Source organism: Oryctolagus cuniculus, chromosome 5 (genome assembly GCF_964237555.1).
Source record: "Oryctolagus cuniculus chromosome 5, mOryCun1.1, whole genome shotgun sequence".
NCBI lineage: Eukaryota > Metazoa > Chordata > Mammalia > Lagomorpha > Leporidae > Oryctolagus > Oryctolagus cuniculus.
In genome coordinates this window covers 130,324,941-130,340,420 of record NC_091436.1, presented here as the reverse complement: position 1 = coordinate 130,340,420, position 15,480 = coordinate 130,324,941, and the positions used below count along the sequence as shown (strand labels likewise).

Sequence of the window (15,480 nt, the reverse complement as noted above, 5' to 3'; positions counted from 1 at the left end):
AGCCGCTGCCCTGCCGAGAGCTCCCGGCTCTGTCCAGGGACACACATCTGGGCTGGTCCCCTCAGCCATCCAACTAAGAGTCGTTTGCTGAGGCCCACTTTGGGCCTCTCTAGGGCTAGAACGGGTCACAGCACCGCAGCCCGCTCAGCCTTCCCCAGTCTGAGAAGTCGACGTGTGGATTCCGGCGGAGACCGACGGTGTCGGGAGCGCCACCGCTACCATGGTCAGCAGCTCGAGGCCGAGACTCTGGCTGCCCAGTCAGGCCACTTCCGGTTTCATGGCTCACATTTCCGGTGGGCTGCAGCGAAGGTCCGCCGACGGGCGCTCAGGGCCACCATCCATTGTGGTGCTGATTCTGTGCAACACACGGCCCGCTCAGACTTCTGGGGGTGACAAACAACCCAGCAGGGCCCGGGGCACACTCATGCCCCTGCCTCGCTGCCCTTCGGTGAGCACTGCTCTGGGAGCTGGGGGCGCTCTGAGAGGAGACGTGGTCACGCTTCAATGCAATCAGAAACTGGCCATGCGCCCCCGGAGCCAAACACAGCCCAGACCATCCCCACAGCCAGGGCTGTCCCCTGGGGTGCGCGTGTGGCACGGTGGTTAAGACAATGCTTGGGATGCTCAGTCCCACAACCCAGTGACTGGGTTGGAGGCCTGGCTTTGCTTCCTATTCTAGCATTCCTGCTAACGTGTGCCCTGAGAACAGCAGGTCCCAGCCAACTAGGAGACCGGGACTGAGTTCTGGGCTCCTGGCTCCAGCCTGGTCCAGCCTGGTCCAGCCAGGCATTTGCAGGAGTGACCCAATGATGGTGGTGCTCCCGCAGGGTGTGCTCCTCCTGCCCTGCTGTGTTGCCTGTGGAGGGGATGGCCACACGGGGCAGAGGGGCAGGGGCACCAGGGCCGCTTGGCAATGGGAGGGAGGCCCTAGGTGCTCCCTGCATGCACGGGAAAGATGATTCTAGTTCCATGAGCTGCTTGTGCTAGGTGCAGACTCCCTCCTGTGGCAACGGGAGCTGTCTCTTCCTGCCATCTCCGCACAGTCCTTTCTGCTGGACACCGTGAGCTCTGGAGCCCGACCCACGAGCTTTCCCAGGCTGAGGGCACTCCCTCTCCCCCACCACTGTCCACAGGCTGGCCCCTGCCTGCTTCCCAGCCCACCGTGGCTTCCTCACTCCTTAGCTGGCCTGGTCACTACACCAGCTTGTGCCCGGTCACCACATCAGCCTCACGGACAGAGACAGCAGCAGGAGCCTTGGCAGTCCTAGAGCCCAGGGACATCTTTACGGGCTGGAGCGTGGTGAGTGCTAAGGACACACGCACATTTCCGGGAAGGCTGGTTTTGTGTGGGCCCGTGAGAGTGAGTATGAGCCTTCCTCCCATCAGCACCCCTCATGAAGGTTACGGGGGTCCGCTCAAGTCTTTTGCCCCACCCTGGGGCATGGAGGGCTCGGGTTCGAGGGGCACCTTCCTCCCTCAGAGGCAGGGAGGGCCTTGGGAGAGCCTCGGGCAGCTTGGTGAGGCTCCCGGAGGCCTGTGGGTCCCTCTTGTTCAGCAAATGTAGAGGCAGGGGAGGGGGCTGAGGAGCTGCTTGAAGCCACAGCAAGGAGTGCCTGCTGTGCCCTGTGTACCCAACACAGCCTACAAGCACGGAAGAGTGGGGTGAGGGTCACCTGGATCGGTGGTGTGCTGCCAGGTGTTTAACAACCGGCTCTCGGGGTGGGCGGTGTGCTGACCTGTGTGATTAGCGATGCTTGTGGTGTAAATACTGCTGCTATGGTCAGCTTCAAGCTACCACTGCCATCTCCTGGGTCTGGAGTTGGATGGAGATGGACAGAGTCATGTCCCAGGAGCCAGTGAGCACTGGCGGCAGCACCTCACCCAGCTGTTCCAGTAGATCTGGGGTAGGTGTTCTGTCTGGCACCCAGTGAGGACGCACAGGTCCCTTACTGGAGCCCCAGGGCTCGGTGCCCAGCTGGGCTCTTGACTCCAGCTTCCTGCTACTGCAGACCCTGGGAGGCAGCAGCGATGGCTCAAGTGACTGCACTCCTACCATCCATGAGTGAGACCTGCTGCTGTGCCTGGCCCAATTCTGGCTGCTGTGGCATTCGGTGAGTGAATCAGCAGATGGGGGCTCGCTCTCTGTCTTCCAAATGAATAATAATAGCAATAATCATAATAAAAATAATGATTGACCCCCATTTAGCACAGTCACTTAGAAAAGTTGTGTGGCCTTAGGAGAAAGGAACTGGAGTGACCCCTTCCTATTCCATTACCTCTGCGAGTCTGAATTATTGGGGCTGCAGGTACACTATCCGGTGACCCACGTGTTTTGTAGTTGTTTGTGATTGACAATGAATGACACCTGAGCTAAGGGGTTGCTCAATTTCAATGCAGGGGTGGAGGAAGAATGATCCCATCTGGGAGGATTTATAGGAGCGCAGGCAGACAAGCAACCTCTGCTAGTCCGCGGGCATCACCCCAACGCGGCAGGGCGCCCCCTGCAGGTCTTGTGTCCCTGCTAGAAATCACAGTGCCTGCAGGAGGAAAGAAGGGTCTGCGTTGTTTGCACCTTTAAGGCAAAGGATCCTGGCACAAAGGGCAGTAGGGAGAACAGAGATGAGTCCGAGCTGCACGGGGGTCCCCATTTTGCTACCACTTCCACCATCACAATGACTCCACGGAAACAGTGATTTCGTTTGCTCTTGAATCCTTTGTCTCTGCTACTTCTTGGACGTCTGAGGGTTACTACAAACCATTTCAGACCCTGAAAGCTCAGAAAATGATGCAAATAACACCCCTCCACCACCTCTGTATTTTAAACAAATTTCGTCTAAATAATTTCCCGCAATTGTTTCAGTTTTTTTTTTAATAAATTCTGCCTTTCTTTTTATTTATTTGAAAGGTAGAAAGACAGGAAAAGAGACAGAGAGCTCTTCCGCCTGCTGGTTCACTCTCTAAATGCCCGCAACCTACAGGGCTGAGCCAGGCCAAAATCAGGAGTGGGGAATTCAGTCTGAGTCTCCCACATGGGTGGCAGGGACTCAAGTACTTGAGCCGTCACCGCTACCATCCAGGGTGTCCATCAGCAGGAGACTGGAGTTGGGAGCTGAGGGAGAACTCACACCCAGGCATCCCACTACGCGTGGGCGTCTCCAGGGATGGCTTCCTGCTGATCAGATCACAGAACTGGTGGAGTCCTCAGTGTACTCTCCACAGCCCACCACCTGCCTCCCACAAAGCTAATTCTGTCCTAATGGCACGTAGCCTTCTCTTAGATTCGTGTATTCTCACCCTATACTTAACACCCCTTAAGTAATACAAAGCTATTTCTTGGCGCAACAGGAGGTTGCATAGGTGTGCCCTTTGCAAATATTTGTTGAACTGTATACCTGAACAAGATATATTTTTGGCATCTTTCTGAGTTTGTCATAGTTCGCAGCAGAAAACCCTCAAACCGCTTGATAAATAGTCTTGAAACATTGGTGTCGTCTCACAGACATCACTCATCAATTTCCTCTCAGTGGCCACTGCAGTTTTCAGAGCTATTCGCGCAGCTGCGTGAGATCTGGAAGATTCCTGTTAAATGCTCCATGGTGTTCCACAGCACAGCCAGAGCACATTCAGCTACCCCCTGCTGGGGGGCCCCTGGGCTGTCTGCCCCTTCTGGGGCGTGTGTGTGTGTGAGACTACTTGCTAGGGAGAGTGGCGCTGCGGTGAGCATCTCCTTGGGTGTGCGTGTGACACCTTTTTGGGTTACGTTCCTGGACATGGAATTGCTAGGGCACAGGGTTTGTGTGTCTTCAGCTTTAGCAGGTGTTTCTAGAATCAACCCCAAATGATTGTGCAGGGGCTGTACCTATACAATTCACTTCTCCTTGCTCCTCACCCCTTCCTGCTTTGGATGGAATCCACTCTGCTCTGCTCTGCTCCCTGGGTGGCTCCTGCCCATGGCTTGACTCTGACGTCCTCCTACCTTGGACACCCCGGGTGGCTCCTGCCCTTTACAGTGGCTTCCCAGGGGTTTTACAAATAGACAGCACAGCTTCCAAAACACCGCTGAATGTTTTTTGTCAGTTACTTAGAACACATAGCACTTGCGTCTTGTATTTCTCCCCCAAACTCATCATCAGCTTCTCTGGGGAGATGGGAAAAAGTTACCCGGGTCATTACATGAGCAACAGCACTATTCCCAGGAAACTCCGAAACCTTCCTCGGGGCTGGATTTGCCAAGCACAGATGGAGATTTTTATCATGTGTAAGGAAAAGAGAGGACAGAAGGAGGGGCTAACTATAATATATTAATATAGTATTAATTATAATTGCACTATAATATACAATTGTATTAATATAATGCAGATTAATATATTAATATAATAATAATACAATAAAATAATAACATTACTATGAAGAGTCTAGGATTTTTTTTAAAGATTTATTTATTTTTATTTGAAAGGCACAGTTACAGAGAGAGAGGTCTTCCATCCGCTGATTCACTCCCCAGATGGTCCCAACAACTGGAGCTGCGCCAATCCGAAGCCAGGAGCCAGGAGCTTCTTCGGGGTCTCCCATATGGGTGCAGGAGCCCAAGGACTTGGGCCATCTTCTACTGCTTCCCAGGCCATAGCAGAGAGCTGGATTGGAAGTGGAGCAGTTGGGACTGGAACCGGTGCCCATATGGGATGCTGGTACTGCAGGTGGCGGCTTTACCTGCTACGCCACAGTGCTGGCCACAGGATTTTGTTTTCTATACATTTTCTAAGTGCCTAACTCGTTCAAAGTAGCACATGTGATTTCTGTACATATGAATGATGAAAAGAATGGCTTTAGCAAGTGGGACCAAGATCCTTGGTGATCGAGGGCTCAAAGGAATCAGCAGCCCCTTCCTGGAGCTCTGCTGTGTTTCTGCAAGGAAGAGGGATCAGTGGTGGCTTGAGCAGAGGTTGCCGGAGAGACGTGGTTCCTGTGGGGCTATGGTGGCCTCCATAGCGGCTATGCCGGCTGGCTTTGGTGTCATCCAGCTGTGACCAGCCCTGTGATGAGAGGCTGTGCTCCTGTCTGGGCTTCTCTTTCACCGATTCCCTGCGGCCGGAGTCAAGAGTCCCCGGTGACTCACTGAGCACCTGCTTGCTGGCCTGGGGGAGTGGACCTCCTTTTCACAGGACTGAGGTCAGGGACTTCAGGAAGGCCGAGAGACCAAGGTCATGGAACGAGCAAGTGGCAGTGGCTCGAGTCCAGCTGGGCCCTCCTGATTCCAAGGTGTGCTGGTTAATTTTATGTGTCAACTGGATGGAGCCAAGGGACACCCAGGGTGCATCTGTGAGGGTGCTTCTGGGAGAGAGGAGCACTTGAACGAGCAGACCGAGGGCAGGAGATCCCCTCCATCAGTGTGAGTGGGTGTCACTGATCCACCGAGGGCTGTGCTCCCTTTGCGTCAGCTGGTCTATCCGTCTCTTCCTGCCCCTGGACATTAGCTCTCCCGGCTCTCAAGCATTTGGACCGTGGCTGGGACCCAGGCCACCAGTGCCCCTGGTCCCTCGGGCATTCTGGCTTGGGCACCGCCCCCACCAACTCTCCTGGGCTTCCAGCTCCCTGGACTACTCAGCCTCCCACTATCACAAGACCCAGAGCTCTCCTATTTGTCCACACATGTCCTGTGGGCCTGCTTATCTGCTGAACCTCAGCTGCATTCAAGACAGGTCCCAGGGCTGATGCAGAGTCCCTCCCGCCCCCCGCCCCACCTTCTCCAGAAGGGCTGGTTGAGGGAGGCTGGAACCACTCAAAGGGTCTGAAGTCCTGGTGACTGGGAACTGGGGGGGGGGTGTCACTCCTCCTCACTTCCAGCCTCTGTGCTGAGCCTGGAGATCTGGCCAATGACTCAGTCACTGGAGCACAAGCAACCGAGGACTCAACTTGCCTTGAGTGGGGAGACTTCATCATTGCTCTCCCGGAGCCACCTGCGTTCTCTGGGAACCAACTGAGGTGTCACCTGCTCCCTTTGCAGTCAGCTATCTTTATCATTCATCCATTGAATCCACCCAAATCCCTGCATGTCTGCACCGAGGTTGCGAGGGTTTCCTGCGTTCCCAGGGGAGTCTGCATTCACACAGGCTAACACTATGGCTCTGGGGAGCTGATAGGTGTTACAGAATCCATATGTCTGCTCAGCAAGCAGGAAGCGAATACCACCTCAGCCCCATGGAGTGTGCTGGGCACTGGGGCATTGCTTGGTCCCAGCCCGTCCTTTTACGGCTGTTGGATCCCAGGCACGTAGCCCCTTAGTTACCTAGGTGCACCTGTAGGGTGCACGGCGATTCCTCAGATCTCACCGATGTATTCAAAGCCTCTCGTGTGCCCATCACTGTGCTCTGTGCCGGGGAAGGGGAGGTTCTCTGTCCAGTGCGAGGATGAGTGGGAGACAGGATGAGCACAGGTCAGTAAGTTCCATCACAGATCTCTGTGCAGAGCTCTGGGTGGGCCCAGAAGCAGCGGCACAGCTCTGGGGAAGGGAAGTTGGAGCTGCCTCTTTTGGGAATATTTTCGACAGAGCCCCAGGTCTGAGGGAGGGAGACACGTTGAAGGCTGCGGATTCGGGGCTGGTGCTGTAGCACAGTGAGTTAAGCTGCTGCCTGCGGCACCAGTGTCCCGTATGAGTGCTGGTCTGAGTCCCAGTTGCTCAGCTTCCCATCGAGGTCCCTGCTAACGGGCCCGGGAAAGAGCAGCAGATGACGCAAGGGCTTGAGCCCCTGCCAGGCACATGGGAGACCCAAAGTTCCCAGCTCCTGGCTTCAGCTTGGCCCAGACCCGGCCGTTGTAACTGGGGAGTGAACCAACAAAAAGGTTGTCTCTCTCTCTCTCTTTCTCTCTCTCTCTCTTCCTGTCACTCTGCCTTTCAAATAAATAATGAATAAAATCATTAAAAAAAAGCTGCAAATCTTTTTCTGCACACATAAGTGTGAGGGCAAAAAGACAAAGAAAGGTTGGTTGAACTGGGGTGGGGCCCAGCTGTTGGCATGCTGAACCCCCCTCCCCAGCACCACAGCAGAGCCCCGTTTGTAAACCACTGGCCTAGAGGGTGCTGGGTGGGCCTCTCTAGTTCTGTCTCCATGGATGGCTCCTTTCTGGCTCCTGGGATTCCAGGTGTTACAAACTGGATCACGGCAGGTAATTGGGGAAGTCTGGGGAAGCCATGGGTGGTGGTCGAGCCTTTTTCTTTCTCTCAAAGTTGTTGTCCCCAGGTATAGAATTCCAAAAAGCTCTTCAAGACTCATTCTTACTCAAGTTTTCCCCAATAGGAAAAGGCGGAACAGTAGCCTCAGCTGAGAGCAACACGGATGCCACAAGAGGGCGCTGTAGCCCAGAGTCTGAAACCAGGATAGTGCTGGCAAGCAGGGAACCATCGCGCTTGGAGCCTCATCCGCCTTCCTTTTAAGGTCTGGGCGTGGGTGTCCGGGGACACTTAGTGCACACTGATTGCTGGCAAGTCGAGGTCCCCACGTGGCATTGTGGCCACAATGGCCTGTCCGAAGGGGCTGCTTTGTTCTCTGTCCCTGGGGTGGTGAGAGGCGATGGCAGGGAGAGCCTGGGACCCAGGAGATGGGGTTTGAGGGGCAACAGCAGATGCCACGTGCAACCTGCAAGTCTCATGTCAGGGCGCATTTTCCTGTCTTACGTATTAATCACTATTAGTGTTCCCATATTCTAGACACTGAAACATGCCTACAAGAGGAAGAAATGGAACGTTCCTGTAGGTTATGTTTTCACAGATGCTGGGTCGAGGGGTAGGTGCGGAGACAGGTGGGCTGATTTGCAATGTGCCCCACTGTGCTGGGCACATCTGTGAGCTTCTCAGGGGCAGTGAGACTCCTAGGGCTGGTCCCGGCTCTATCTGGGTCAAGTCCATGGCAAGTTCACTCAGAATCAGTCAGCAGAACAGCAGAGCTTCTGGGTGTCGGCTGGCAGCATGGCCCCAAGGGCGGAGCTGGGTGCAGGTGAGGGGCAGGGGAAGGCCCCGGGGTGGGGCGGGGAGTGAGCGCTGGTGCAGGTCAGTGAGCAAATGCTGAGGAATTCCACTGGGTGCTGGCTCTTGCTTTTCCTAAAAGGCCTCTTTGACCAAGGCTTCCTTGCTCAAATATGCCCAGCGGCTCAACCGTCTGTTGAATGCAAGCTCAGATTCAAGGCTCTCAGTGAGCTGGCTGGTCCTACTGTTTAGCTTTGCCCTCAACTCTTTCAAATCAATCCCCTAAGAGAGCCATTCTACACACACACACACACACACGTACACATGCCATATAGACATGCCAGACACATATGCCACATATACATGCCCCCACATGCACATGTATTGCACACACGACATATATATACGCCTGCCACACATATGCACATATACCCCCCCACACCATATATACATGCCCCTCCATATGCACATATACCACACACACACACACACACACAGTGTGCACCCCAGCCACCCCCCACTCTTCCCGGTGGTTCTGAGTCCTGCCCGTTCTTCAAGACCCAGGCCAGGCCTGTGGCCCTGGGGACACCCCCGGGGTGGGGCTCTTCCTGTTAAGTTCCTAAAGCTCTGATGGCTCCTTCCTTTCTCCAGGCACACTTCACACGCTTCTTGGCAGGGGTCTGCCTATCTTGTAGACTCTAACCGTAGGCACTCATTAGCGCTTGGATTGTGAACTGAGAGAAGTGTCTGGGGGAGAGCGCTGGCCCCCAGTCCCAGGCTGGGTTCTCCCCGCTGGATTCCTGCTCGGTGTGACCACGGGGGAGCAGAGGACCTGGATTGGATTACCCCAGCTGCTCACGAAGACGCTCCCACTGAGTTATGCTTTAATGTCAGGCCTGTAGCTTTTATAGCGGGTCGATAGACGAATCAGCTGCTTAAACAACAGTTTGGATCTTCCGTGAAACTGCAGTTGAAGACATCACTCACTGTGTCAGTCAGTGTCCTTTATACCAGGATTCACACGATAAATTCTGGCTTGTGTTTAGTTCCAGGGAGAAATTCTATTTCTGCAGATAAATTAGTTAGTGTGCTTCCTGCTGTCAGAAAATGAAAACTGGCGAGCTCCGGGTCCTTCTCTTCTTGCTTAGCGGCGAGGCAAGAGAGAGCCAAATTTATTGCTCCTTGTTTTGTAATTTGCTCAGCGGTGGGGTCCAAAAGCACTTACTCCTTCTCCTTCTTTTAAATGGACTTGATTTTACTGGATGCTCAGATGGCTCGTGCGAGTCTGGAAGTCATCTGGGGACGCAGCCACGTGGCCGTGGATTTGACCGGCTGGGTGCTCGTGCCAGCTGCTAGGGCGACGGGGAAGAACCTGCGCCCAGCTTTCAGGGTACCCCCACTTCAGCACGGAGAACCATTGTGCGAGGGAGTAACTACAAGGCAAGGCTGGTGCTCTGCCGGAGACGCACGGGCTAGAGGCAAAGCGGGTCTGGGGAGAAGAGCTCAGGGCAGGCCCCGTGGAGGAGGCCCAGGCTGAACCGGCTCGCGGCCCCTGCAGGAAGGGGACGGTGAGCGGAAGGACTCACGGGTCTGGATCTGAAATCTTCAAAGGGGTTTGCCACTTGCTGTGTGTGACCCCTCATCCTGGTCACACTGGAAACTCTCTGAGGGCAAGCCCTGGATCTGTGGCTCTCGGGGGACTAAGGGCAGCACAGTGCAGTGTGGTGGCCGGAGCCCAGGCTGAACCAAGTGAGACAGGTTCTCTTCACCCCTAGCTAGGTAGTGAGGCCAACAGTAGCATCTACCTCCTGGGGATCCCGCGGACATTACAGAGACACACACAGAGGACTGGGAATGAGGCCAGGTGCAGGCTACGGTGCTCACAAATGCTGGCTGGTCAGTTTTGTCGGTGTAATCAACAATCTCATGCCATTTAGGCTCGATGGTACCCACGGGGTGGTAACAGCCCAGTGGGATTCAGTAAAGCACTCCCCAACCAGCTGGCTGCCTCTAGTTAAATCAGCATGACTTGCAAATAATGCCTACTTTATGGAGAACCTTGCTGGGGTGGGTGCTGTGGCACAGCATGTTAAACCGCTGCCTGCGACACCTGCATCTCATATGAGTGCCGGTTCGAGTCCCAGCTGCTCCACCTCCGATCCAGCTCCCTGCAAGTGTGCCTGGGAAAGCAGTGGAAGATGATCCAAGTGCTTGAGTCCCTGCACCCATGCGGGAGACCCGGATGGAGTTCCAGGCTCCCAGCTTCAGCCTGGCCCAGCCCTGGCTGTGGGGGCCATGTAGGAAGCGCACCAGCAGATGGCAGCGCTCTCTCTCTAGCTCTGTCTCTCCATCCTCCTGTCACTCTGCCCTTCAAATAAATAAGTAATTCAATCTTTAAAAAAGAAAATAAATAACAGCGTTTTATTTCCCAAGACAGTCGGGAACCTCCGCTCGCTGAGGATGTCCTCAGCACTGGCCGCTGGCGCTCCTCCTGGGGGGCACCCCCACTCGCACCCTGGCGGTCTCAGTTTGGGAGCCCACCCTGCCCAGTGCTTCTCCTGCCTCATTTCCGTCCTCAGTGGTTTCCCTGTCCCCTGGATTTCCCAAAGGGTCTGGGTGTGGCAGAGGTTTGTTTCCTGATGTATTGTGGGTAGGTGGGAAAGGAGGAGAAAGCCATAATATGTATTTTCAGCCAGGCGGGGGCCCAGAACAATGCACACATGCACACACAGTATACATGTCTGTTCATGTGTGTGTACATGCATGTAACGGTCTTGAAATGGAGTTCCTGATTATATGCCAGGGGGCGTGGTGGTCAATGTTTAACAGGTGATCTCTGAAAATAAAGCCATTTTGCCAGTTTTCTTGGTGTAAATGGCTGATGGCGCGCGCACTAGCAGTGTGTGACGTCACTGACCGTGGCCATGGGGAGCACGCACAGACCACGCCACTGCAGTGTCCCCACCGCATGTACACATGATGTGAATCGCTTCGAGAGCAAAGATTACAGAAAAATGTACCAAGGTCATTAGGAAGTGACGGATTTGTGAGTATTCGTAAACTCTGTTTTAAAATATAATTAATTGCAAGCTTATATAACACAGTTCTCCTAACAAGTGTGTTTAATATACAGCTCCCCGGGCTGCTAGAAGGAGCCAGCTGGCTTCTGCACCCCTGGGTGTGACTTCCACCGACAGGCAAAGGCCTCCCCCAAAGCGGGCCCCTCACGTCATCAACTCAATCCTGGCTCCTTGGAGATGTGCCATGGCCAATTCCCTGGGGGCGTCCCCAGAGTCACATTCCTGGGCAAACCTCCTCGGCTCCCAACTGCCCCCTTCCCCCGGCTGCCTCCCTCTCCCTCTCGCTCCCCCAAACCTCAGTATAAGACAGAGACAGCAGCAAAGGGAAGTCTCGGCAAGCAGGCGCAGGAAGAGGGGGGAACAGCACCCAAGGGAGCTGGAACACACCGGGAGGAGGAGGCGGCACGAGGCTCGGGAGTGGACCAGGGCTGGGCGCATCCGCTCCTGCTCGACTCCCACCTCGAAGCCCACGGGAGGTCCTAGGGCCCCGAGGGAGCTGCTCTGCGCCTTGAGGAGCCCTTGTCTGGCATCAGCCTTCGGGACAGCCTGCAGCGGACGTGCCTGGAGTTTTCGCTCAAAAGAAGCCCAAGACGCCGCCGAGTGGGGCCAGTGGGGCGCATGCGCATTGGCGGCTCCACCTGCCCGCAGAGACCCACCCTCAATGGCCTTTCACCTCAAAATGGCAGCTGGGAGATGTTAACGCTTCTTTTCTAATTTGGAATAGTATGCTTTTTAAAATTGGTATTTCAGATATCTTAATTAGACTTCCAGCCAACGTGCCTTCCGTTGGAAGGTGGGCTCTGTTGAACCTGACACCTGCTCTGATTCCGAAGAAGGCACCAGGGGGCTGAGCAGAGGGGTAGAGGTGCAAGCCAGCGGCAGAGAACAGGCAGCTCAGGGAACGCCCAGCCTGCCAGGGCCTAGCCCTGCCAGGGCCCAGAACCTATGTTGCCAGCACAGCCACATACGTTTCCACTTGTTTTAAAAAGCGCGCTCTGAAAGCTCCCCGGAACCAGGAGGAAGGTTCCCCTGAAGCTGGGTGACCCTCCCCATCACTGCTGCTCTCCCATCTGCACCAGGAAGGCTGCGGAGGAAGCCGCGTGTTTCGGGGCTGGGGCAGCCCCTGGGGAAGCCTGCACACTGAAGGTGAGCCTGGAGCAGGGTCACTTTAGCAAAGCTTCCTTCCGCCTTTGGGGAGCTAGGACCCGGGGCAGCCCTAGACTCTGGCTGGAGAAGGCCCTCAGGCAGGCTCTCAGCTCTGCACCTGTACCCGAGTGGCTTTCTAAGGACAGAGAGAGACCAGATGATGCACACACGCCGTCTCCCTGTCTCTCCCCATGGGATGTCCTAGGAGCCTCAGGACACCACCAGTGAGAAGGTCACTACCTGATGTGGCCTCTCGACCTCTGACCTCCAGGACTATCAGCCGCAAAGAAACCTCTTCTCTAAAACGTACCCAGACTATGGTACTGCATTGCTGTGGCACCAGAAAGTGCACGAAGGCCCAGGCTAGCCACATGACCTTGGGCACGACGCTGGGTCCCCTTCTCCTGGCAGGTGCACTTACCTCTCCAAGGACTTGTGGGCAAGCTCGCAGACAGCACATATACGGCAGTGCCCGGAGATGGCCCACTAGAGGGTGGCTAACCTGGTGTGGCTAACTATCGTCACTGATGGTTACTGTGAAGATGAATGGCCCGTGGTTCTGGAAAGCTCAAGGTAGGACCCAGGGTGGTGTGGAAAGGTAAGGAGGCTGAGGCAGCGCCGGTTGGAAGGGCAGGCCTCCAGGTGCCGACAGCTGGGAGCCAGTGCGCGGTCGGGGGCAGCCGGTCCCACTGAGGAGCAGCACACAGAGGGAGTGGCGCTGACAGCAGCCCTTGCCCTAACCTCCCCGGGGGTGTTCCCGGAGTGTCTTCCGCCTTCTTCCTGCAGGTGCTACCCTGTACCTACCTAGCGCTACTTGCTGGATGTGCCGCTGGGTGAGTTCTTCCTTCAGGTGACCTGCAGAGACATGAAAGAAAGCCCCCAGTGAGTTTCCAGTGGGCTGTGGGAAGACCTGGCCTCGGAAGCCTGGGGCGAGCTAAGGGAAAAAGTAGAGCGAGGGATGACGCAGGCCTGGGTGGCAAGAAGAGGCCCCCCCACGCCAGGAGGCAAAGGCCCTGGCAGCCTGTCAACGCAGGCGCCCCTTTCACCTTCTGCTTCTATCATCTGGGGCTCTGTTACCTTCACCCACCACTCACAAGCTCTCCTGGGCCCCCCGTCTCTTACGTGGTTCTTCCTGTCTGTTATTAGAGAAGGGGGAGGCAGATTTGGCCTTGTAATAGTTTATAGGACTACTTTTAAATTAATTTTTAAAAATATTTATTTGTTCATTCAAAAGTCAAAGAGAGAGAGGAGACACAGAAAGAGAGAGGAGAGAGAGAGAGATCTCCATCCGTTGGTTCACTCCCCCAATGCACTCAGTGGCGGGGGCTGGGCCAGGCTGAAGTCAGAAACAAGGAGCTTCTTCTGGGTCTCCCATGTGCGTACAGAGGCCCAAGCACATGGGCCATCTTCTACTGCTTTCCCAGGTGCATTAATAGGGAGCTGGATTGGAAGTGGAGCAGCCAGGGACACAAACCAGCACCATAGGGGATGCTGGCATGGCAGGTGGTGGCCCAATCCAATCTGCCACAATGCCAGCCCCCAATTTCTTTATTTTTTTCTTTGAAAGACATTGATGTGTGTGTGTGTGTGTGTGTATTTAAAGAGAGATCTTCCATGTGCTGGATCACTCCCTAAATGCCCACAACAGCTGAGGCTGGATCAGACCAAATCCAGGAGTCAGGAACTCCATCTGCGTCTCCCACATGAGTCTCCCACATGGGGAGGCAGGGACCCAAGTACTTAGCTGTCAGCTGCTGCCTCCCAGGGTGCACGTTAGCAGGAAGCTGCACAGGGCCTGGACACCTGCATATCTGTGCCTTGCCTACTGCATGTCCCCCCTGGAGAGGACTAGGCCCAGAGGAAGCCACCCTTTGGGCCTGGGTAGTAACTGCACCCTAATTCCAAATTGGGAAGAGTGGGAACGTTGGGTGGAGTTGCGGGGGAGCTGGGGAGTGGAAACCCAGTGATGAATCCTGGTGAGCCTGCAGTCAGCTGGAGACTGACCTGACACCTGGGCCAGCCACAGCCACAGATGCAGTGGCCCACCCCCGACCCTGTGCTACATGACCCTTACTGTCTCCACCAGAAGATTAAAGTTAGGCAGGGTGCGTGTGCGGCACAGCGGTAACGTCGCCCCTTGGGATGCCTGCATCCCATGTCACAATGCCCGGCTTGAGTCTCAGCTCCTCTGCTTCCAATCCAGCTTCTGGCAAATGCACACCCCAGAAGGCAGCAGGCGATGGCCCAAGTACTTGGGTCCCTGTCACCCACATGGGAGACCTGGATTGAGTTCCTGGCTCCTGGCTCCTGGCTTTGGTCTGGCCCAGCCCTGGCTCTTGTAGGTATTTGTGGGAGAGAATCAGCAGATGGAAAAAAAGATCTCTCTTCTTCATGGCCCCATCTCTCTGCTTGTCAAATAAAAAATGAACAACAACAACAACAGGAGGTAGGAGCGTAAGCCTAGATCTGGGCTGACTCCAGTATGCATCAAACACAGTGGAACTGAAGTTTTAAAAAGCACAGCATGTGCATGTTCCAAATAAAAGGGGATGCTGTGGTGACAAACGCAGCACTTGGTGGCATCTTGTAACTTAGATTATGAAGGGCTCTCTCGTGGTGATAGCAGGGTGATGTTGGTGCACCCTGCCTGTCTCCTGGGTATAGGCGCAGGTGCCCGGCGGTGCGGCCCCTCCCCTGCCTGGGGCTGGCTTCTGAAGGGGACTGGACTGTGGACACACTGGGCTGTGTTCCTCTCTGGGAAGCCAGCACTCCCCCCCACTGCCCCGGCAAGGGGCCTCCCTGACACCAAGCATCGTTATCCTTGGCAATGGCCCCCCTGTGCTTCTCCTCTCATCCCCCCCAACACTCCCTAGCTTGCTGCCCCAAGCATGGGCCTCCCAGCCCCACGCCTGGGAAGCTTGCGTTGCAATGACAGGGCTAAGGACTGGCCATGGCCCCTGGCTTGGGGGGAGCTGCCTGTCTAGAAGGAGCAGGGCGTTTTGTCATAGAGACTGGCATGTCCATGAACTTCACCAGCAGACTGAAGTCTCCGGAGCAGCAGGCATCCCAGGGGGACAAATGGTGAGTGGGTCTTTATAACGAGACACGTTGCTAAAGGTCGCTTTCCGGTGTGCTTAGGGATGCTCTATTTTGGTGAACTGATTAACATCTTCCACCATATGGGAATTTTTTTTTTTTTGAGACTTCCCCAAACAAGTTTCCAAAAATAACCTGATGGCAGATACTGTATCTATCGCCTTTTGCAGCAGAGCCTTTCTGCAGGACAGCGGGCTC

At 55.2% G+C, this 15,480-nt stretch overlaps 1 protein-coding gene across 9 annotated transcripts in view; it reads right to left on the bottom strand.

Moving 5' to 3' along the window:
• KIF6 (kinesin family member 6) overlaps positions 1-15,480 on the bottom strand; it is a 437,691-nt gene that overhangs the window by 22,556 nt on the left and 399,655 nt on the right. For all 9 annotated transcript variants that reach the window (XM_008262871.4, XM_051854769.2, XM_051854771.2 and 6 more), the window contains one exon: positions 12,991-13,041. In XM_008262871.4, the coding sequence (XP_008261093.2) occupies positions 12,991-13,041 (51 nt within the window). The remainder of the gene's footprint in view (positions 1-12,990; positions 13,042-15,480) is intronic.